General features: G+C 41.4%; 1 protein-coding gene across 1 annotated transcript in view; it reads right to left on the reverse strand.

The window, feature by feature from the left end:
- GRIP1 (glutamate receptor interacting protein 1) overlaps positions 1-23,599 on the reverse strand; it is a 675,191-nt gene that overhangs the window by 379,213 nt on the left and 272,379 nt on the right. The window contains 1 exon segment of the mRNA XM_030216417.1: positions 19,118-19,265. Coding sequence (XP_030072277.1) covers positions 19,118-19,265 — 148 coding nt within the window.

The following is a 23,599-nucleotide window of genomic DNA, read 5'->3' on the forward strand; positions in this document are numbered from 1 at the left end:
CCCCCACTTGGGTAAGACCAGATGGCTTCTTAGGAAACAAAAATATTTCAGGCGTCCACTGGCTCGGGCGAGTCAACCAATGTTGCAGCCTGTGTTAAATGGCCTTCCAGTATGCTTTAGCCTTAACACAGCTCCATCAAAGGTGCCCCATAGTACCAACCTTCCCACAGCCCCTCCAACACAAGGATGAAATACCCAGAAACATATGATGTAAACGGGCAGGAGTTAGGTGCCATTGATAAATCACTTTAACAACATTCTCCTTATAAGGAACCAAAAGAGATATTTTCAATACAGCCTTTTCCAAAATTGCCCAGCCATCATCCTCAATAGTGAGCTCCTGACTCCAATTAGCATGATAAGAGAGTATAGGGACAGGATTGTTTCCTTGTAATTTGTATAAACAAGAAATCAGACCTTTGGTACCTCTGGAGTCCTCACAAAGATTCTCCAAGAAAGAGTCATTGCACAACACTTGTGATTTAATATTAGGGGTCGTCAAAAAATGTCTCAATTGAGCATAAGCATTAATATCAATAGGAAGAATATGATAATCAGCCCTTAACGTGGGAAAAGAAACCAAAACCTCTTCATCAAAAAGCTGGCCCCATGTAGCTAGCCCTTGAGAAGCCCAGCTGGAAAAAAACACTCGACTCATGGCCGGGTGGGACAAGGATTAAAAGCTATAGGATAAAGGCAACATAACACCCAATCAGGTTGAGAAAAAAGGACATTCCAATAATAAAAAGTAATAGAGTTAGCGAGACAAAGCTCCATAGGCAAAGAGCAAAACTTACGGGGAAGCCAAGTAAGGTGGCACAAACATCTAATGTAGAACTATACAAATTCATTAAATCGTGCTACTGGTGCATATCTTTTCCCCTCTTTCCCCCCAGTTCACCATCTTTGCCTCTTCCCCCTTCTGGCCCACCATCTCTGCCCCTTTTCCCCCTCCCCAGGGTCCAACATCTCTTTCTCTCGTTCTCCCTCCTTTCAAACCTAGATCTAACTTCTCTTCTCCCCTCCAAACCAGTATTTCTCCCTCTCTCTCTCTCCTCTGTCCCGGGGTCCCTTATCTCTTCTTCTCGCTCTCTCTCTCGCTCCCTCCTCCCTCTATCTCTGGATTCAACCTCTCTTTCCCCCTCCTCCCAGTCCACCATCTTTGCCCTCCCCCTCTTCCTCTTCCTGTACACCATTTTTGCCCCCTCACCCCCAGCCCACCATCTCTGTCCCTTTCTCCTTTCCCTAGGGTCCAAAACCTCTCCCCCTTCTTCCCTCCCCAGGGTCCAACATCTTTCTCCCTCCCTTCAAACCTGGATCCAACAACATATCCATCCCACCCCCTGTTGCCAGCATCTCCCACTCTCCCCTTGGGACCAGCTCTCCTTTTCTCTCTCATCTCCACTCCCCACCCCCCCTCGGTCTACCTCAAAATGTCCTTGTCTTCAAACAGGGCTCCAGCAGCTACATAGGCTGTCTGCCGCTGATGCAGGAACCTTCTCTCTGTTTCAGCCTGCTCTTGCAGAAGCAGAAAGTTACATCAGAGGGAGTGGACTGTGGCAGAAAGAAGGTTCCTGCATCAGCAGCAGACAGCAGACAGAATTTAAAAAAAACTCAAAACACAATCCAGGAAACTTGAACGAGCATGGAGAAAGACAAAAGATGAACACACATTCAATGCATGGAAACAAACACATAGAAAATACAAATATTTATTTATTTATTATTACATTTGTACCCTACGCTTTCCCACATACAGCAGGTTCAGTATGGCTTACATAGTAAAAATAGCATTACAAAGGGCATGTAAGAAGAATATTGTAAACTGTGATAAAAATAATGGCAACAGTACCCAAGGGTATATGAATTGGAATAGGGGAGGTAGACAAGGAAAGGATAGGATAGGTAAAAGGGAAGGAGATAGGGAGGGATAAGGTATAAAAGGATGGAAAAGAGAAGATAGGAGATTGAGTATAAGGGGATTTGAGGATAAGGTCAGAGGTGCAATTGGTGTCAAAGTCAGCGTCATCTTCAGAGCAGGAGTAGTGTATGTGAGCTGGCAGAATTAAGTTGGTTCATTAGGGTAAGCTTGCTTGAAATAATGGGACTTTAGCATTTTCCTGAATGGTAAGTAGTTGTTATTTGCTCGGATGGGTCTTGGTAGAGCTTTCCAAAGTTGACTACCCAAAAAGGAGAAACTGGATGCAAAGTAGGTTTTTTATTTGATACCATTTGTTGAATAAAAGCATGAAAGATGGGGAGTGGAAGGCTCCATGATTACAACAAGCTGTTTCAACACTAAAACCTCCTGGGACATGAGAAAAGAATGTGGCAGTAACACATCAACCAAAGGCACGGCTCCAGAAAGTCTGTGGGATAAGGGAAAACAGATACAGCATATGTTCTGCTTTAAATTAAGGATTTATGGTATGGTACAGCCTGCATACAGCATGCACGTGATGTCAGAAGAAGATTATTCATAAAACAGTATATAAGCAGGGTAGAACAAAGAGGTAGCAAGCATTCTGATTTCTTTGCCTGTATATAGCATTCTGATTTCTTTGCTGTATATTGCTTGTTTGTGTAGATATGCTTCCAGTGCAGAAATGCTTCCTGAATACCCAATTGATGGTATTCAGTAAAATTGTAAACTAAAAAAGTGAATAAACTTTTTATATTAAATAGGAAATTCGTCTGGCCTTTTCTACAAAAGTGGCGACCGCGGCAGGACAGAAGATTTATGCCGCACATGGAAAAGAGAAGGCGAGACGAATGACAAATTAAGTGTTTGTTGTTAACGAAGTTTTTTACAGGATTTTGAGAGCAAGCGTTGTTTAAGCCTGATTTCTGTGCACCACGGAAGAGGGAGTGATCAACCTACTGAAGTGGACATACGGGCGACGACTCCTGGGCTTGCTAAAAAGAAACGAGAAGACGCGTGAGTAAGCTTACATTGTGGACTTATTAGTGGTATATTTGTTTAGCTTTGTAGTTTTCTTTTTTGTATATTTTCTTTGTTTAAGTGCATTAGTATATTTTTGTAGGTTGTGGCTTTATAGGAGAAATTTTAATAGTCAGAATAAAATGGAAGGGAAAGGGGCAGATAAGAAAGAAAAGCCCCCTGTATATACTTTGTATTTAGATTTAGATAGTTCAAAAAAATGTACCCCTTTGCAGCATGTCATAGAATTATTCCCGTTAGAAAAAAAACAGATTGAAGAAACACATGAGAAATGGGTCAAATATGATGCAAAAGATTCTTTTTTGAGCTGGTCTCAGTATGGATCGTTTGATCGTCCAAAATTATTATCTCTCCTGAAATACATACAAGAAAATAAAAATAAGCAGAAAAGTTTAGAGAAGCATCTTACAATTTGGAATTTATTTTCTGTAGCAGCAGATCTTTTTCATGCTGATGTAGATAGGATACAACAAGAGGCAGAAATGTATAAAAGAAATAATCCCCCGTCGTATGAATCTAGCAGGGACACGTTGTGCCCCCTAAGGGCGACTGATAAAATGAAGGAATCAAAGCCAAAGCGCCCTGTGCCATGCGCTGGGTATTCGGCTCTTGATGACCCCCCCAGTGATTCAGAAAGTGAAAAGGGAGGGGATAATGAGGACAGTGATGTGGGGACTAGGGAACAGAAAAAGGAGGAAAAACGGGTGAGACAGAAAGAAAAAGGAAAGTTTAATATAGATTCAGGTACTTACCCTGATTTGAAAACTCTAATTACATCAGAACAATATGACCTAGCCACACAATTTGAAATTGAGGGACGACTGCGGATGTATTCCGAGCCTCCCATGACCATGTCAACCCCAACTCATAAGCGAACAAAAACTATGCCAACATCTTTAACCCCAGGGCCCCCCAGGCCAATTTTTCGAGGCACGCATGTGGCTGCAGAACTTATGAGACTGAATAGTACTAAATATGGTGAGGAATGGTGGGGGGCTACTAGACACTTGTTAAATGTAAAACGGCTCCCCTTGCCGTGCGATGAAAATGGTCCTAGTACACATGAGGACATTCAGGAATTATTAAAGGCTGTCCACAAAAATTGCCCGGGTATAGGGAATGGAACATTTGTAAAAGAGGGATTGGAATTCTGGGATAATTGGTTCCACAAAATAAAACGTGATTTGGAAGAAGAACAAAAGCAGGAAGTCTGTGGGGCATTGGCCTCCAGCTTCAGTGAACAGGTCATGCCAGTTATGACACGGGTGGACGCGGCTGGCAATCGAATACAACATTACAAACCATACACCCCCGTAGATGTTACAACTTTAGTTACAAAAATTCCCAGTATAGTGAAAGGAGCTTGTATATGGTTAGATGGGATAGAACAGGCAACTGCAGGGACTCAATTGACTATTGGAGATTTTAAAGCCCTGTGTGCAGCGTCAGGTATTAGTATTTCTCAACTGGCAGTGCAGTGTGGATATCAGCGTCTGCCGTCACATACTGCAGATGGGGATGTATATGTAGGGAATATTAAGGCTGCTCTTTCTGCAGCTCTGCATGTGATGTATCCAACCCCGATTGATTTTTCAGCCATAACGGCAAATAAATGGGATCCTAAAACTGATTTTTCGGCGCATTTGACAAAATGTATAAATTTGTATAAGGCTCAAACAGGGCAAGATGCAGATGTGGATCATAATGTAGCAGTATTTTTACACCTATTTATGTCCACACTGCCTGATAATATGCGTAAGAATTTAGACGCTGTCATTGCCCTGTCCTCAAAGCCGTGGCCAGAAATAAGAGAGACTTTGATGCATTTTAGTAATGTGCATCGTAAACTGATAGAGACCCCACAGAAAGAACAGGCTAAATTAACTTCTAAGTTAATGACTATGCAGTTAAAGGATTTGGAAAGCAAGGAACAGGATAGAAACAAAAAACAGGAAACAATGGTAATGCCCTCTGCCTCACCTCCACAGGTCATTTACTATGTACAACCGGGATATAGCCGGCCATACCAACCAAGGGGACAAGGCATGGTTAGAGGAAGGGGTAGAGGTCGAGGGATGCAAGGATCAGGACTATCACCTAACAGGAGGGCGCATGTACAATGTTGGGGATGTCAGCAATATGGTCACTATGCTTCAGAATGTTATCAGAATGCAGGAATGCCCCAAGTACAAATGCAGACGCAGCAAGGATTGATGCCACAAGTAGTAGGGATACCTGCGAGTGCCCCGCAGACTGCAATACAGCAGCCGGCGACGCAATCACAGGGACCAGGGGCAGCAGTACAGGGACAGGGTACTGTGAATGCCTTTCCAACTTGGCAGAATATTCCAGACCAATGCTATTGACTGGAAGCGGACGACCCGTGTCAGGAAGAGGGAATGATTTTCAGATTAGACACAAGGGAACCCTTTATTACATTGACAATTGGCAAATATGGAACTCCTGTGAGATTTTTGATAGATACAGGGGCGAGTACCTCTGTGTTATGTGCAAAACCACAGGGAGTTAAGCTTTCAAATCAGTATAGAACAACAGTGGGATTTATGGGGATAGAACAAAGAAAAAGGCTAACGGAGCCGACTCTGGTGCGCCTGGAATGCCAACCGCACGGTTCAAGGGAGGCTGTGGTACCCTTCTTAGTGGCACCTGATTGCCCAGTAAATTTGTGTGGTAGAGACTTGTTGTCTCAATTAGGACTTTGTTTAGATTTTGGAGATAAAGAAATACCAAGTTTGCTCACTATGGTCCAACAGTTGAATAATGAAAATAAAGTAAAGGTTATGGAAGAATTACCGCAACATATTTGGAGTACAAGTGAGTCACCATATGGACTAGCCGTAAATGCAAAACCCCACAAGATAGAATTAATAGAAGGGGCACAGGGGCCGAAGCAAGACCCTTACCCCATACGACCTAAATTAGTATCCAAAACCCTGGAACACATTGGTAAATTATTGAAATGTGGTATTATTGAACCTTCAGTATCCCCGTACAATACCCCATTGTTTCCGGTTCCAAAAGGGGAAAACAATGTAAGGATAGTACATGATTTAAGAGAGCTAAATGAGGTTACAAAAAATCAATTTCCGATTTGTGCAAACCCCGCTACCCTTTTGCACACCCAGAATATATATGCGTACAATACTTTCATTGACTTGTCTAATGCATTCTTTTCAATACCTCTTCATCCAGAGTCTAGGGATTTGACGTCATTTATAGTACAGAATGAGGCATATCGGTGGACTAGGATGCCGCAAGGCTTTACTGATAGTCCATCGGTATTCTCAAAACAACTAATGATGGATTTAAAGGATTTCAGGAGTCAATTGCCTGACACGGTGTCATTGTTTGTCTATGTAGATGATATTCTACTGTCTGCTGAGACTGAAGCAGAATGCCTAGAATGGACTAGAAAATTATTTTTGTTATTAGGAGAGTTAGGATATAAATGTAATAAGGAGAAATGTGTTATAGCTCAGTCTACTGTCACCTTTTTAGGACAAAATGTTTCAGCAGAACATAAGGTCATTATACCGGAAGTTATATCTATTTTAAATGAAACCCCGGTACCGCAAACAGTTACCCAGTTACGTGCTGTTTTGGGAATGTTAAATTACTGCAGACAATGGATACCAAATTATACACAAAAAGTAATGAGACTTTATAAACATTTGAAACTGCCCGCAGCTACACCAAAGAATACACTAATTGTGTTGGAAGAGCAGGATAAGATAGTATTGGCTAAGATTGTGAGGGATTTGTTATCCCCAGGACCTTTAGCAGTAATAGATATCCAATCACCTGTGCATCTGTGGGTAAAAGACATGGGAAACAGTTGGGCAGCCATGATTAATCAAAATAATGAAGTAAATACACCAGTAGCTTTTTTATCAGGCTCTTTTAATCATGTGGAAAAGGGAATGAAAGAAATACCAAAGTTATTGACAGCTATTGTGGCAGCAGTAGGCAAATGGAGAGCACAAATGCCTTTTGTTCCTATTGTAATACATACCAACCACACGATTAAAACGCTGTTGAGCCCTAGCCAGACGGCATTGACGCCACTAGATTTGGAAAATATCAAGCAGTACTTTTAGGACAAGATATAAGAATAATACCATTAACTAAAGAACAGAGAAATAAGATAGATCTGCTTTTTCCTGTCGATCTAGAGGGTGAGATCGATACTATAAAAATCCCTACATTTCACTGTCTTACTTTTGAACCCTTATCTGATGGGTTGATATGGTTTACAGATGGAGCTTGTGAAAGGACTGTTGCAGGCTTTGCTTGCGTGCAGGTAGATGAGAATCTAAGAAAGATAATGCAAGTACAATATAAAACCCCTCCTGACCATACTGCACAGCATGCTGAACTTTTGGCCGTTATTACGGCCTTACAACAAACTGATATGACTCAAAATGTCACCATATATACTGATAGTGGTTACGTTGCAAGTTCACTACAGTATCATATATTAAAATGGCAGCGTAGGGGGATGATAACCAGTGCAGGTAAAAATCTACAACATTACACATATTGGAAATTGCTGTTTGATATTTTGGCAAGAAGGGAATGTGAAGGTAGAAAAACTGCAGTTGTGTGGACCCCGGCCCACATTGAAAGGCCAACCTTTGAGGCACTAGGTAATGCAATGGCTGATGCAGCAGCAACGGAGGTGGTTAAGCAAAGTGAGAAGATTTTGTATAATACTAGACAGACACAGGAAGGGCCACTTATGAATGTAGATAAGATTGAAATGTGGCAGCCAGAGGGACAGGAAAGTGAAAAATGGTTGAAGAAGGGATGTATGCAATTGGGAAGTGAATGGTTTAATGAGGAAGAAGGATTACCTTGCATGCCAATGAGCCAGGCAATTAAGGTATTGACTGGGTGGCATGCAACCATGCATTGGAATAAGGAAACAATGAAACAACAATTTGAGCAAAGATTTTGGACTTTGAAAATTGATAACTTGATTCAACAGGTTGTGCAGAATTGCATGGTATGTAATATTAACATACCTAAAAGAGGTCCTAAAATATCGCCTGGGACACTTCCAATACCAGAAGGCCCAGCAAAAGAATGGTATATTGATTTCACTGATATGATTGTTCCAGTGCAGGGAAAAAGATATTTGTTGGTTTGGGTGGATGCTTTCTCAAGGTGGATAGAAGCATTTCCATGTAAAAGGGAGACAGCACATGAGGTGGTACAATGCCTGGTAACTCATATTATGCCAAGACACGGGTGTCCGTCTAGAATAATTTCTGATAACGGGACACATTTCAATAACAGTATTTTGAAAGAAATGGAAACGATTATGGGTTTAACACACAGGAAAGTATCAGTGTATCGCCCCACCTCCAATGGTTTGGTAGAGCGCTACAATGGTATTTTAAAAACAAAATTGAGAGTCTTATTAAAATCTCTCAATAAAGAAATGGTGGAAAAATTATATACATGGCTTGATGTATTGCCATTAGCATTAATGACAATAAGGGCCCAACCTAATGGGCGTACAAAATTGACCCCATTCCAAATTCAGACAGGACGTCATTTCTTCCCGATGCAGACAGCACGTACTGATAGCACAGCTCAGTACTGGCAAAAGCTACAACCGATGTTGAACCTGACAAGTGATATGATCCGAACAAATGTAGTATCACAGGCAGGGACTACTAATGATGTTTGTGCTTTTAAAGTAGGTGATCTAGTACTACGAAAGAACTTTACACATAAAACGTGGAAGGATCCTGTGTATGTAGGGCCTTTTGCTATCACGGCCCTTACTCAGACCGCTGCCCGTCTGGAAGGTCATACTTCTTGGATACATTTATCAGATATTTGACGAACTAATAATATTGAAATGGACAAAGAATAAACAAACATCATGTCCCTCAACATGATGGTATTGGGATGTTGTTGTTTGTTAATGGACAATGAACACATATGAGAATAGACTTGTTACAGCGGCCAAGATGTTGAATTTGACTGATTGTATCATATGTGCCCACCGACTGACATCATCCTTGTCCTTGCCAGCCATGATATATGGGACTACAATGATAAAATCATGTCTGTTATCCCAATAAATGATGTGTAAAGGATGATGGAAACCTTCATTGGACAAATGAGACTATTCATAAGCAAGCCTTGCTTACGGACAAGTATCCACAGACATCATTTTGGTGTCTAATCAATAGTATGACAACTGAAAACATTCCCCCGATAAAGTGCAATTACACGCACAATGTTGTAACAGGTAATTGGTCTATAGGAGGAAGTACAATGAGTATAAATGTCACAGCCACCAAAGAAAAGTGTGGCAATAAAACAAGCTGCAATAAGACTTTAACTCAATGGTATGTAACAACTGATTTAATGAATGTTATGCTTTTAATTTGTGTAATTCTTAATGCCACATCAGCTAATACAATTGGGCATTATCCTTATAATTGTTCTTATATGAAAAGTAAGAATGACAGGTATCTGTGGTGTGACTATAAGTTATAGTACAATTGAATCTGTTTAATGCTGTGTAACATGTGTATTAGCATGTTTGCAAAGATGTGCCAGGATGCTTTTAAAATGACAATGGTAACTGAAATCAAGAATGAATAGAACTTTAATATGTCAGCAGAAATATTGAAAGATGTATGATAAAGATGATGAAAAGACAGAGCTTGCAGGCACAGCATATCATAAATAACAAGGGGGAGGAGATTTAGAAGGGAGGTAAAAAGAAACAGACTGGAGCTGAAACAGATGTGTGAGTCCTGAAACAATCAGTCCTCAAGGGAGGATTTGTTGAATAAAAGCATGAAAGATGGGGAGTGGAAGGCTCCATGATTACAACAAGCTGTTTCAACACTAAAACCTCCTGGGACATGAGAAAAGAATGTGGCAGTAACACATCAGCCAAAGGCACGGCTCCAGAAAGTCTGTGGGATAAGGGAAAACAGATACAGCATATGTTCTGCTTTAAATTAAGGATTTATGGTATGGTACAGCCTGCATACAGCATGCATGTGATGTCAGGAGAAGATTATTCATAAAACAGTATATAAGCAGGGTAGAACAAAGAGGTAGCAAGCATTCTGATTTCTTTGCCTGTATATAGCATTCTGATTTCTTTGCTGTATATTGCTTGTTTGTGTAGATATGCTTCCAGTGCAGAAATGCTTCCTGAATACCCAATTGATGGTATTCAGTAAAATTGTAAACTAAAAAAGTGAATAAACTTTTTATATTAAATAGGAAATTCGTCTGGCCTTTGCAGTTGGGAAGGTGTAAATTGAGATACGTTTCTGATGACATTGAAGGTCTATCAATTTGTTCATATAGGTAGGGGATTCTCCTGATATGATCCTATGGATCATTGTATGGACCTTGAAGTGAATTCTTTCTTTGATGGGGAGCCAGTGAAGCTTCCTTGGAAGGGGTGATGCGCTTTCAAATCTAGACTTGCCAAAGATAAGTCTGGCTGCTGTATTCTGGGCAGTTTGAACACTTTTCAGGACTTGGGTCTTACAGCCTAGAAAAATACTGTTGCAATAATCGACATGGGTAATGACTGTAGATTGAACCAGGTTCCTGAAAGTGTTCAAGGGAAAATATGATTTTACTCGTTTCAGAATCCACATCATGTTGAACATTTTTTTCGTGGTGAGCTTAGCATGGTTATCAAAGGATAAGTGGCTATCATAACTCCAAGGATCTTTAGGCTATTGGAGATGGAGAGAGTAACATCTGGGGTATTGAGAGTAGCCGGGAGAAGTGGGGAGTATTGAGATGAAAGGACTAGGCATTGAGTTTTTTCTTTATTTAATTTCATCTTGAAGGCATTAGCCCATGAGGTTAGGGTGGACATGCCAGTAGTGATTTTATTAGTAATTTCTGATAAAATTTGATTTAAAGGGGATAAATATGGTGACGTCATCAGCATATATAAATGGATTAAGGCAGTGGCGTACCTAGGGTAGTTGACACCCGGGGCCGGTCATTTTTTAACACCCCTCCCCCAAATCCAGTACTAGGCATACCGAGAATACAAAACACTCAGGACCTATAGAGCAATTCTACCATACCATAAGCAGTCATTTGTATGAGTCACACAAGGAAAAGGAAAGCATCTTAAACACTACAGTGAGCACTAGAACATCAATTCACCTATTGTAAAATGAAAACAGACAGATTAGTACAGATCGTCGATCCTGCAGTCAATGCCAACCGAAAGCCATGTCTTTTTCACAAACACAGATACACCCTAATCCACTATAAAATAAGTAATCATAAACTTTCTATTTAGACAAAAATTAAACTGAACCCCCGATGCCAGACTCTGCATACAATGCAACACCACAGAAACAGAAAATGTCCCCTAGTACTGTGCAAAATATAAAGACAGCAGATGTAAATTTGAAAAAACTAACAAATACCAATCACCACTTTACAAATTAACAAATAGAAATAAAACAAATACAGAAAATAAAATAATACCATTTTATTGGACTAATACATTTGGCTTCCAGAGGCCAAAATCTCCTTCCTCAGGTCAGTACATGTATAGTGCTGTTACAGTATCCTATCCTGGCCTGAGGAAGGGGGTTTTGTTCTCTGAAAGTTAAGTCAAAATGTATTAAATTTAGTCCAATAAAAAGATTACCATATTTACATGTTCTATTTATAAACATTTATTAACACAGCTATAATACTATATCCTAAAGCAAAATAATAAAAATATATATTTACAGTTTGTTGTCTCTGGTTTCTGCTTTCCTCATCTTCTTTTCACTGTCTTCCTTCCATCCAGGATCTGTCTTCACTCTCTCTCTCTGCCATCCAGTGTCTGCCCTCTCTAATGTCCCTTCCATCCACTGTCTGCCCTCTCTCTCTGCCCCTTCCATCCACTGTCTACCCTCTCTCTCCCTTCCATCCACATCTGCTCCAGTCTGCCATCTCTCTCTCTCCTCCTTCCATCAACATCTGCCCTCTCTCTCTCCCTTCCATCCACATCTGCCCTCTATCTCTGCCCCTTCCATCCACCATTTGCCCCAGTCTGCCCTCTTTCTCTCTCCCCCTTCCACCCACCATCTGCCCTTTCTCTCTGCCCCTTCGATCCGTCTGCCCTCCCTCTCCCATCCATCCAGGGTCTGCCCTCCCTCACACTCCTCACTTCCATCCAGGGTCTGTCCCCTCTCTCTCTGCCCCCTCTTTTCAGCCCCCAGTTCCACCTGCCCCTAGTTCCAGCCCCAGCCCACATCTCCCACCTGCCCCCTTTTCATCCCCACTATCCCACCAGTCCCCAGCCCTTTTCTCCCATCAGTCCTGAGCTTCAGCCCCCAGCCACTTCTCCCTGTCCCCTTTTCAGCCCCTAGTTTCAACCCCAGCCCTTTTCTCTCACCAGTCCTGAGCTTCAGCCCCAGCCAGTTCTCCCTGTCCCCTTTAAAGCCCCCAGTTTCAGCCCCTGCCCCGTTTCAGCCCACAGTTCCAGCACTAGCCCCTTATCCCAAATACCCTCCTTTTCAGCCCCCAGTTCCAGCCCCCTTTATCCACCACATGCTTTGCATCCCCCCTTTTCAGCCCAAGACCCATTCTCCCATCTGCCCCAGGCATGGACCCATTCTCCCTCCTGCCCCCTTGTCAGACCCCAGTTCCAACTTCAGACCCCTTCTCCCCTGTGAACACCCCTCTCAGCTCCCCTCCACCCCTCCCCAATTCCCTTCTCCCCTCTGAGAACTCCTCTGAGCTCCCCCACCCCTCCCCAATCCCCTTCTCCCCTCTGAGAACCCCTCTGAGCTCCCCCACCCCTCCCCAGTCCCCTTCTCCCCTCTGAGCTCCCCTATGAGCGCTCCCCTCCCCAGTCCCCTTCTCCCCTCTGAGCTCCCCCCCTCCGTGGAGAGCTGACAGAGCCCTCTTCTCCTGCCACCACCCTGCGTTTTTTTTTAATCCATGCAGCGACGCAGGCAGCGCCTCGTGTCTGCCCTGCTGTGTGCTGTGAAAAAAGAAAATCGCTTCGCTGGCGTCGGGCCTTCCCTCGCTATGTCCCGCCCTCTTTTGAGGTAACTTCCTATTTCCTCGAGGGCGGGACATAGCGAGGGAAGGCCCGACGCCAGCGAAGCGATTTTCTTTTTTCACAGCACACAGCAGGGCAGACACGAGGCGCTGCCTGCGTCGCTGCATGGATTAAAAAAAAAACGCAGGGTGGTGGCAGGAGACGACGGAGCACCCCCCCACCCAACAACCGGGGTGGACCGCCACCACCACCCCCCCTTGGTACGCCATTGGATTAAGGTCATGTTTGGCTAATAACCTGGCCAAGGGGATCATCATGAGGTTGAAGAGTATCGGGGAAAGAGGAGATCCCTGTGGTGCCCCACATTCTGACGACCATGGGGATGATATATTTGTGGTTCCTTTAACTTGATAAGATCTAGTGGTGATGAATCAGTATTCTCAATGGAGAAGGGTAGTTAGTGGGGTTCCCCAGAGGTCTGTGCTGGGACCGCTGTTTTTTAATAAATTTATAAATGATCTAAAGATGGAAGTAACTAGTGAGGTAAATTTGCTGATGACACAAAGTTATTCAAAGTTGTTAAATTGCAAGAGGATTGTGAAAACTTGCAAGAGGACCTTACGAGACTGGGCATCCAAATGGCAGATGACATTTAATGTGAGCAAGTACAAAGTGATACATGTGAGAAAGAGGAACCCAACTATAGCTAAGCAATGCAAGGTTCCACATTAGGAGTCACCGACCAGGAAAGGGATCTAGGCATCACTGTTGATGATGCATTGAAACCCTCTGCTCAGTGTGCAGCAGCAGCTAAGAAAGCAAATAGAATGTTAGGTATTATTAGGCAAGAAATGGAAAACAAAAATGTGGATGTTAAAATGCCTTTGTATCGCTCCATGGTGCGACTGCACCCCAAATATTGTGTGCAATTTTGGTTACCGCATCTCTAAAGAGATATAGTGGAATTGGAAAAGGTACAGAGAAGGGCAACGAAAATGATAAAGGGGATGGGACAAGTTCCCTATAAGGAAAGGCTAAAGTGGCTAGGGCTCTTCAGCTCAGAGAAAAGATGGTTGAGGGGAGATATGATAGAGGTCTATAAAATAATGAGTGGAGTGGAATGGGTAGATATGACTCGCTTGTTTACTCTTTCCAAAAATAATAGGACTAGGGGGCATGCAATGAAGCTACAAAGTAGTATATTTAAAACAAATCAGAGAAAATATTTCTTCACTCAACGTCAGGGGTGTAGCCAGACCTCGAGGTGGAAAGGGATCAGAGCCCAAAGTGGGGGGGGGGGGGCACATTTTGGTCCGCAGTCCTGTCACACCCCACCACCACCACCCTGTCACCCCCCCCACCCTGCCGCCCTGCTGCTCCCCACCCACTACCGCTGCTGCCTATACCTTGGCTGGCGGGGGTCCCCAACCCCCACCAGCTGAAACACCGCCACTGCCACACATACCTTGGCTAGTGGGGGTCCCCAACCTACGCCAGCTGAATTCTTTGTCCAGCCCTGGTCTCCAGCACTGCTGCATTTTCTGTCCTGCTTTCTCTTCCACGGACGTGAAGGGAAGAGAGATCAGGGCAGGCAATGCAGCAGTGCCAGAGGCCAGCGCTGGACAAAGCTGGCAGGGGTTGGGGACATCCACTAGCCAAACCAGTGGCCCAGAGCCAATTTGGGGGGGCACAAGCCCCCCGTAGCTACGCTACTACTCAACGTGTAATTAAACTTTGGAATTCATTGCTAGAGAATGTAGTAAAAGAAGTTAGCTTATCAGGGTTTAAACAACTTGGATAGCTTCCTAAAAGAAAAGTCCGTAAACCATTATTAAAATAGACTTGGGGAAAATCCACTGCTTATTTCTAAGATAAGTAGCATAAAATGTATTGTACTGTTTTGGGTCTTGCCAGGTACTTGTAACCTGGATTGGCCACTATTGAAAACAGGATGCTGGGCTTGATGGACCTTTAGTCTGTCCCAGTATAGCAATACTTATGGACTTGATATTTTTTTTATCTAGAAGTCGATAATGATTTCTTTAATGTGCCTAAAAGGTTGCTGTGTCCTCCCAGGGAAGGTAATTTTTTGTAATACAGCAGGCTTTGTAACATGTACATAGGTATGTGCATATATTACATCAATTTTAAAATGGGAAAGTACATGCTTAATAAAATTACTCCTGGGAAATTCATGCACACACAGAGCTGTTGCAAGGATGCAGTAGGTGAACATACATAGTACCTAGCCATACATCCCCCTTTCAATTAACTTTCAGGACCTTAGACACCCTCTTTTCAAGATTTTGATAATTAAACTCCATAATCTTGATCATTTCAACACCTCCTCTCACATAATAATCCCCAAAATACATAATTAGACATCATACTTTGCTTTCAATGTGTGCTACTTGGCTTTGTATGTATGTATATAATGAGGACAATTTCCAAAAATCATTTACCCAGGTAAATAAGCTATTTGAAAATTTCCCACCCTCCCTGTAGGTAAAAGCATGTACTGATGGGTCTTTCAATTTATGTCATTGTCAGAATCTATTGTTTTGCTTTGACTGTAGATCCTGTTTCCTGCCTTAGGTGACTGCCTAGTCTTGCCAAATTGTTAAGCTGACCTTGTGCAAACATTAATACCCAACTTTAACAGGCCCACAAAAATCTCAATTACACTAGGCTTGGGTAGAATATACAAATAACAGTCTCATATAGCCCTGTGTCCTTGCGATCTGATCTACGTGGGGCGTTCTTCACGCCCCATAAAATTGAGATTAGCTGAACACAAATCCCAAATCAATACTAAAATGCTGACAGTTTCCAAGGTACAGCATTGGTTAGATAAAGTGCATGCAGTATCAGATATATACTGGAGAATTATTGACACTGTCACAGTGGGGCGGGAGGGAGGTGATATCTGTAATCTACTTAACTACAAAGAGCAATGTTGATTTACACTTTAGACACTGGGGACTCAATTGCCAATTAGATTGCGGATTTCTATTGTGATGCTGAACTTTTTGACCTTCTGATTGGCCTTTCTGTTTCTTTTTGATTGGCGGGAACTGTGATTTCAGCTATTTAGATAGTTCCGCTTTGCCGCCATGTTTAGAGAGATGTATATCATGGCAAGCATTGTGGAATGTAGGTTATAAATGCCTATTATGCTTATTCTTGAGTCAGGTTTTTCTCTTACTAGTAAGTACCTTGAATCTGTTCTTTTAGTGGACCGGACCCTGATGCAGCATAAGCGAAACATGCTACATGTTGGCCAGTGGTCCTATCATTTATAACAGGAAACAAAAGCTAAGTTACATTTTATTGGAATGCTTTTCCAGATATGAGCTAAGCAATTCAATGTTTGGATTCTAATCAGTTTTAAAGGTATAAATAAGTGAAAAAAAAGTAAAAATAAATAAAAAATTATAATAAAATAGCAAAACTGAGTTTAAAAGTGAGCTTAAATTTAAAGTCATTATAGACCTGTGACAAGGTAAGGCGAGCTAAGAGTTGATCTTGCTCTTATGAAACAAATCACCACTGAGGTCTATGACTTTTTATTCTAAAAAACCTGCTCTAATTCTGGTTTTGGAAGTATAAAGACACTGGGCTACATGTAACATTTACACCTAAGGCATCCATAATTTTCCTTGTTTTATGCATATACATGCATTTTTTCAAAATAAAATATGAATGTATGTCTAATCTCAGCCCAGGGAACACCTCTACTCAGGTTGGAGAAACGTATGGGTATATAGGTTGTATACATATATGTTACACACCTGTATCAGGGAACTTTTATAATTTTATTGATTCAAAATTTATATATAGTGTCTTAGGGCCCTTTTACTAAGCTGCATTAAGCACTAACATGTGCCTAACATAGCTTAAAATGGCGTACTGTGGGATGCGTTCAGGTGTCCTGCTGTAACTGCCAAATTAGCATGCACTAATCCAGGCGCTATAAAATATTTGTATTTTTGGGGGGAGGGGTGTATCATGAGGGCAGAGAGTGACCATTTCTGCGCTAACCTGTTAGCGCATCCACATTATCTTGCGATAACTGGTTAGTGCAGGATTACCACATAAGCACTTACCACCTATAAAATAGGTGGCTGTGAGTGCTCATGTGGTAATTTTTTTAAATGGCTGTGCACTAATGGCAACATTGCTGTATGAAAAATACAAAAAGGATTCTTTCAAAATGAATAAATAATCAAAAACTGAAATTAAAGAAAGGGAGGAAAAAGCCTCAAGAAGCTCCTAATTAATTATTAAAGGAGCAGACAGAAATTATCCTAACTGAAGCTGCCCTCCTCTGTTTGGTTAAAAGAACCATAGGCTTCCACCAATGTGGGTACTTTTAGATCAGTTAAAAAGAGCTCTCCTCCCAGGTGGGGGTTCAGGAGGCAAAAAATCTTCCTGAAAAATCTATTTGCAAATTGTAGGCTTCAATATACAAATACTTATCAAAAAATAGCGCTAAATACTTAGCTTATTAGCTTATCTAATCTGTTTCTTCCGGTTAACCACAGACGGAAGAAAGAGACTAGATAAGCTAAGTATTTAGCGCTATTGTTTGATAAGCATTTGTTTATTGAAGCCTACAATTTGCAAATAGATTTTCAGGAAGGTGTTTTGCCAATGAAGAAGTCGTTGTCCTCCTTTAATTATTAATTAGGAGCTTTTTGAGGCTTTTTCTTCCCTTTCAGTTTTTGCTTACTTACTTATTCATTTTGAAAGAATCCTTTTCGTATTTTTTATGGTTATATATTGTTTGGATTTTTGTTCTCATCTTTTGTGTGTAACATTAGTGTATGGCCATTAATACCAGAAATAAATTAGCCATTTTACGGCTGCAGTACAAATGGCCTTTGTGCATGGGCAAAACCCGTGCAAGGGTGCACTAATGCAGCCTTTTGCTGCAGCTTAGTAATGGAACATTACCCCCCCCCCCCCCATTACAAAGCTGCGCTAGCAGCTGCTATGTGCTAATGAGGACACAGCCCATTCACTTTGAATGGGTTGTGTCAGCATGCTACTAGCATGGCTTTGTAAACAGAGGGGTTAGTGAGGGAAACCTGAACAAATTAATTCACAAGATAAAATCAGAAAGTAATACAACAATTAGATAAATAATTGTGTCCAACTCCACTGCTAGGGGAGGCAGAACCACTTCTCACTAGATACTACTTTTTTCTATATAGAATTGTCTTATAAAATTACCCCAAAATAGTTAATGGGATGTGGAATTTATTGCAACTGCATAGCCTCAATTTTGACTTTATAATTTTAGGACTTCATTATTATTATTACTACCTTTTTAGTCCCTCCTCACCCCCCTTATTGTGGAATCAATGTTAGGTCAATGATGAATAGATTTTTATTTTTCCTAATTTTGTTTTGCTTTCACGGTCTATCATGTTTAATCAAGAATTATGTCTTAATGCACCTGTAAAAAATTAAATTAAAATAATAGAAGTAATAATAACAACCTCACAGAAATATTTAGGGCTTCTTTTACAAAGCCATGCTAGCGATTTCTGTGTGGTAAATGAGAGGAAGCCGATTCAATTCCTATGGACTTCCTCTCATTTGCCGCATGGGAATTGCTAGTGCGGCTTTATAAAACAAGCCCTTGGTGAACTATCTTGGTGGGCATTAGTGGAATGACCATGCATGCCAATATTTTTTATTCCAAAAATCTCTTTTGAATATATGTTTTTATAATAATTACTAGTCAAGGGTTTTTTTCACAATTTGTTTGCCAGATATCAAAGTTTACTTCACCTGATATAAATCATTTGCATTAACTAACAATGCTGTTTGTTTGGGCACCTATAAAGAAGGGATGTACAGTGCATACCAAGGCAAGCCATGAACTGGAATCCAGAAGGGAAAAGAATCCAGAAAGACCAAGACATGATATCAAACAGTTGAAAATGAGCTCACTGAGCTGGATATCTGTTTGTCAGAAGCAGTTGATGAAATAGAAGACCAACAAGTGTGGAAGATGTGTCTGTCTGCTTTATGTGCCGACTGGCTCAAGAAGAGATTATAATAATAACAATGCAATTCTGCAGTTTGGAATTAACATGAGCACTCACCTGTCAGCAGTACTTGCACATTTAATTTTGTCTATGATGATGACCTGCTTATTACAGTACATGGAGGTAGTGAGTGCAACACCAAGGCTAGACCTAGGTGGCTTGGCAACTTCCACTATCAGCATCCCGGATGCAGTTTTTACTGAATCTGTTAAAACAAATAAAAGTGGTACACCCAAGATTTATTCCATAATTTCACATACAATTTCAGTAGTTTGAATATTGCCAACACAGGTGGCACACAGATACAGAAACAGATGTGCTTAAATTGTAAGAAAAACCAGTATGTGCCAAAATACTCTTTAAAGGAAAACTTTGCAGACAGAAAATTATCCTAACTGAAGCTGTCCTCCTCTGTTTGGCTAAAAGAACCATAGGCTTCCACCAAAGTGTGTACTTTTAGATCAGTTAAAAAGAGCTCTCCTCCCAGGTGGGGGTTCAGGAGGGACATTTAAGTCAAGGAAGGCAACAGCACACACTGTAATATGCAAAAGACCTAGTTTCCATTCCTAGATCAAGATTCTGCTCCCCAGGCTGGCTGAAAATTGAGGTACTGTGGCAGGAGCATTCATAGTTTCTGGACATTGAGGAGAGAAGGGAATAGGGAGTCCCAATCATTGCACAATGATGACACATGGAAAGCAATTCTGTAAAGGAACCCATAGTAAGGCTCACTAGCATTCGTCAATTGTTAATTATCTTTAATTGATTTTGACAGATGGCCACACCCACTTCCTGTCACGTTGGCCAATCAGATTTGAGGATCCTACCAGGACCCATATACTCCCCACCCTTCCTGCTTCTTTTTGATGATGTCACTGAATATGACATCATAGCCCTGCCCACATCCCACTCCCTTTGCATAATCCATCCCTAGCTTTACTTTATTTGCATAACCACACCTCAAACTCACCTCTTTTGGTGATATCACAGGAAGTGATGTCACAGCTCCAAGATGGCAGTGACAACTGGACACATTGTGTCACTTCCTGTTTCACATTACTCATTGCCATCATGTGACAGGAAATGACCATCAATTGCCCCCCCCCAGACACCACCCCTTATAGTCCTGGAGGTGCATGCGCAGTTTATTTTATCCCTGTCCTTAAACCATTTCTTTTTTTAAAAAAATTCCATTCACTTCCTCCTCCCCTGCTTGTTTTTCAGCCCTCTGTTTTTTTTTCAGACCATGTGGCATCAGGCAGAAGTCTATTACAGCCAAAATGTTCATTCCATAGTCACAAGGGCATCACCTTCTTTTTCCAGAAAAAATCAGCAGACACAAAGCTGTTATAAGATAACTTTCACAAGAAACCAGAGGAGGGATCTGGCTAGTTAGGCTTTCAATGATATCTCTCAATACCTGCTGATTTTTAAACTCCATTTTCTAAACAGCGCTACAAAAGGCTTGACCCCAAACGTACCTCCTCCTTCTCCCAAGCCCCTGTGTCAGACAGATGTTTTTTTTTTCAAGAAAGAAAATAAAAGCATTTTTAGCTGGTGCAGGAAAAAAAATTAAATTACACTTTAGGTTTTAAAGGGTACATAGGCAAAGAATTAGTGTGAATGGTTAGTGTTGAATTTTAAAATAAACCTAATGGTTTTAAAATTGCTCCCCCACTCCTCTTCCCTACAGCAAACTCTTGTACACACAGAGACCAGAAGATCACATGCTTTACACGCACCTCTCAAATCATGCTGTTTTTAAACTCCTTTTCTGATCAGTGCAGCAAAAAAGTTGTTTGAGTTTTAAGACAGCAAGCCTGAAGTGTATTAGTTTTTTTTATAGTGTGTGCCACTGATGACAAACACCCTCCCTCCTCCCTGGAGCAAATCAAGCTGATGGATTCTCTGTGTGAGAGAATCCACACCTCCTTCCCCTCACCCCCTCCCTATTTCTCAGCCCCTCCTTTCTGCAGCCAGACCAAAAGAAAAAAGTTTTGTTCAATTTTTAAAACAAACTTACTGGTTTTACAAACTTTATTTATACACAGAGATCAGCAAACATACTGATTTTAATTCAGTGTGAGTTCAAACAGGCTGGCAAGCAGTCCCCCTCTCCACCTCCTCAAACACTGTCCCTCCCTTTTTTCAGCAGTCATGTTGAAAGAAAAAACAGCTGTTTTTAGAGATCAGAGCCTCACACATTGGTCAATATGTTTTAAGATACAGAGAAAACCCCAGCGACATACAATTATAGTGTTTTTATCAATACAGCACAAGTCATGCAAAACACAAAGTTTCTTTAGCAAAGAAGTCTACCCCCCCCCCCCCCCACACACAAAGCCCCTTTCTACCCCTGCAGGCAGAAAGGAAAATCTGGCAAGTCCCAAAGCTCTTCTGCATCCAGCCATCCATATGCCTTCTCCTCACTTCTCTTGCATGGTCCCCCCACCCCATAGCACCAAGGAGTTTTTAAAATAAAACACCCAATTTTTGTTTACAACACAGTGTTAGTGTTCAAAGGTGCACTACCCTAAAAAGTCATGTAAAAAAAAAAAAACCTAAGCAGAATGTACTTTGATCAAGAGGTGGTCAGAAGTTTACATTTTCGCTATGGCTACTGAAGAGTTTGATGCAGACTTGTGGCATCCCTTCTCGTGCATCATAGCAGGACCCTCCAACAACGGTAAGAATTGTTAGACCATGCCAATCTTAAGTTCAGCATGAAACCCAATCAAATTATATGGTGTTACACTTGTTGGCAACCTATATATGAAGAATTGTAAGACCGGTACCCATTTATACGTTTTATGGATTCACTGCCAGTGACATTTAACGATGACCTGTTGCTTCCATCCCATAAAGTAAATCTGGTCATCATTGATGATTTTATGGAGTCCGCTTGTAAAAATGATGAGATCAAAAATGCCTTTACCAAATACACACATCACAGAAATTTAACTATTATATATATCATCCAGAACATTTTTGTCAAGGCAGAACAAGCCACACTATCACCTTAAATACAAAACATATGGTGCTGTTTAAGAATACGAGAGATAAGCAGCAGATAGTTGTTCCTGTCAAGACAAATGTACCCAGGCAAGACATGTTTCTTTCTCAAGGCCTTTGAAGATGCTACCAGAAAACCTTATAGCTATCTCATCTTGGATTTGAACGCGTTGACACCCTAGGCTTACAGATTGAGGACATCTTTTCCTTAGCTTTCATGGTCATATACGGTAAGAAAACAGTGGGAGCCTATAAAAAGAAGTGACAAACTGCTGCTTTTCCCCACACATGTTAATTGCAATCTCACAGGCAACAACATTTCTAGATGTCTGAAGAGAAATCTGGAGTTTTTAGTTTAGGCTTCGCCACGGTAGAGAAAGGTCATCCTCGGCTTCACTTCGGATGACTTAATAGTGGTTATGGCAGAAATAGCCCTAAACACTCTGAAAGGTAACATTTCATTATCACAGCATCAGATCATCATCCTGAAAAGACAAAAGCATGTAATAAAGAGTCTCAGGGACAAAAGGCTTCCTCTTAAAACAAAGAAGAAGCTGGTGATGCAGTCTGGGGGTTTTATTTGACCCTTGCTAAGTTTTGTCTTGCCACTGATCATGAGCCTCATTGGCAATGCAGTGCGCTGAAAAGCTGTACTTGGTCCCTAGCCGGCAGCTCAGTTATTTAACAGGTCCTCCAGGACCTCATGAAAATATTAGAAAGGATGCCATTCAAAGGCTTGATGAAGAAATGAGTGGTATTCTTCAAAGTTCCGGACTAATCATCTATGAAAAGTTATTTATCCGTTTTACAGTGCTACCTTTTGTTTGCCAGACAGGGCGCAAGGGAAAGAAGAAAAATAAACCTGTATCTCTATGAACAAAGTCATAAGCAGACAGAGGTGTCACTAGATAACAATGGCCTGTCTGACCCTATTCTTCAGAAAGTGTTAAAAGGAATTGGTGCGCATTATAGGAAAAACGCCAAAGTATTGCTCAATAAGCTATCCAGGAACAAGGATGTGGCAACCTGGAGCGCTAATTGCACTTTTGAATACAAGGGGTACCCCGTCAGTGGGTCTAATCTGCTCAACCTGGTTCAAGGGGCTACGCAATCACATGCTCTTTCCTAACAAAGGAAACTCAGAGGTTGGGAAGAGTTCATGTGGTCCTTGGCCGAACTCAAATTACCCTCCATGGTAGTTGGTAATGCAAACAATAGGCATCTGCCTGAAATTCTTAAAGAAAAGCCCAAAGAGGTCTCTGTGAAATTCATCACCCTGTGGAAACTGAAGAAACGCTTCCCCTTTAAAAAAGGAAACCCGTGAAATATGTTAGCCTCCCCTATAAGAAGCCATCTGCACTGAACAGATGGCAGCGATACATATGTAATATTTACAGTTTTAATAAAAACACTTTGTACACAGACACATAATGCCAGACCCATGATTCCTTTTCAGAGTTTTATTTAGACATTCTAGGGGGCATGCGATTAAACTACAGTGTAGTAAATTTAAAACAAATCGTAGAA

The sequence above is a fragment of the Microcaecilia unicolor genome, chromosome 10, assembly GCF_901765095.1.
Source record: "Microcaecilia unicolor chromosome 10, aMicUni1.1, whole genome shotgun sequence".
In the NCBI taxonomy this organism is placed as follows: Eukaryota; Metazoa; Chordata; class Amphibia; order Gymnophiona; family Siphonopidae; genus Microcaecilia; species Microcaecilia unicolor.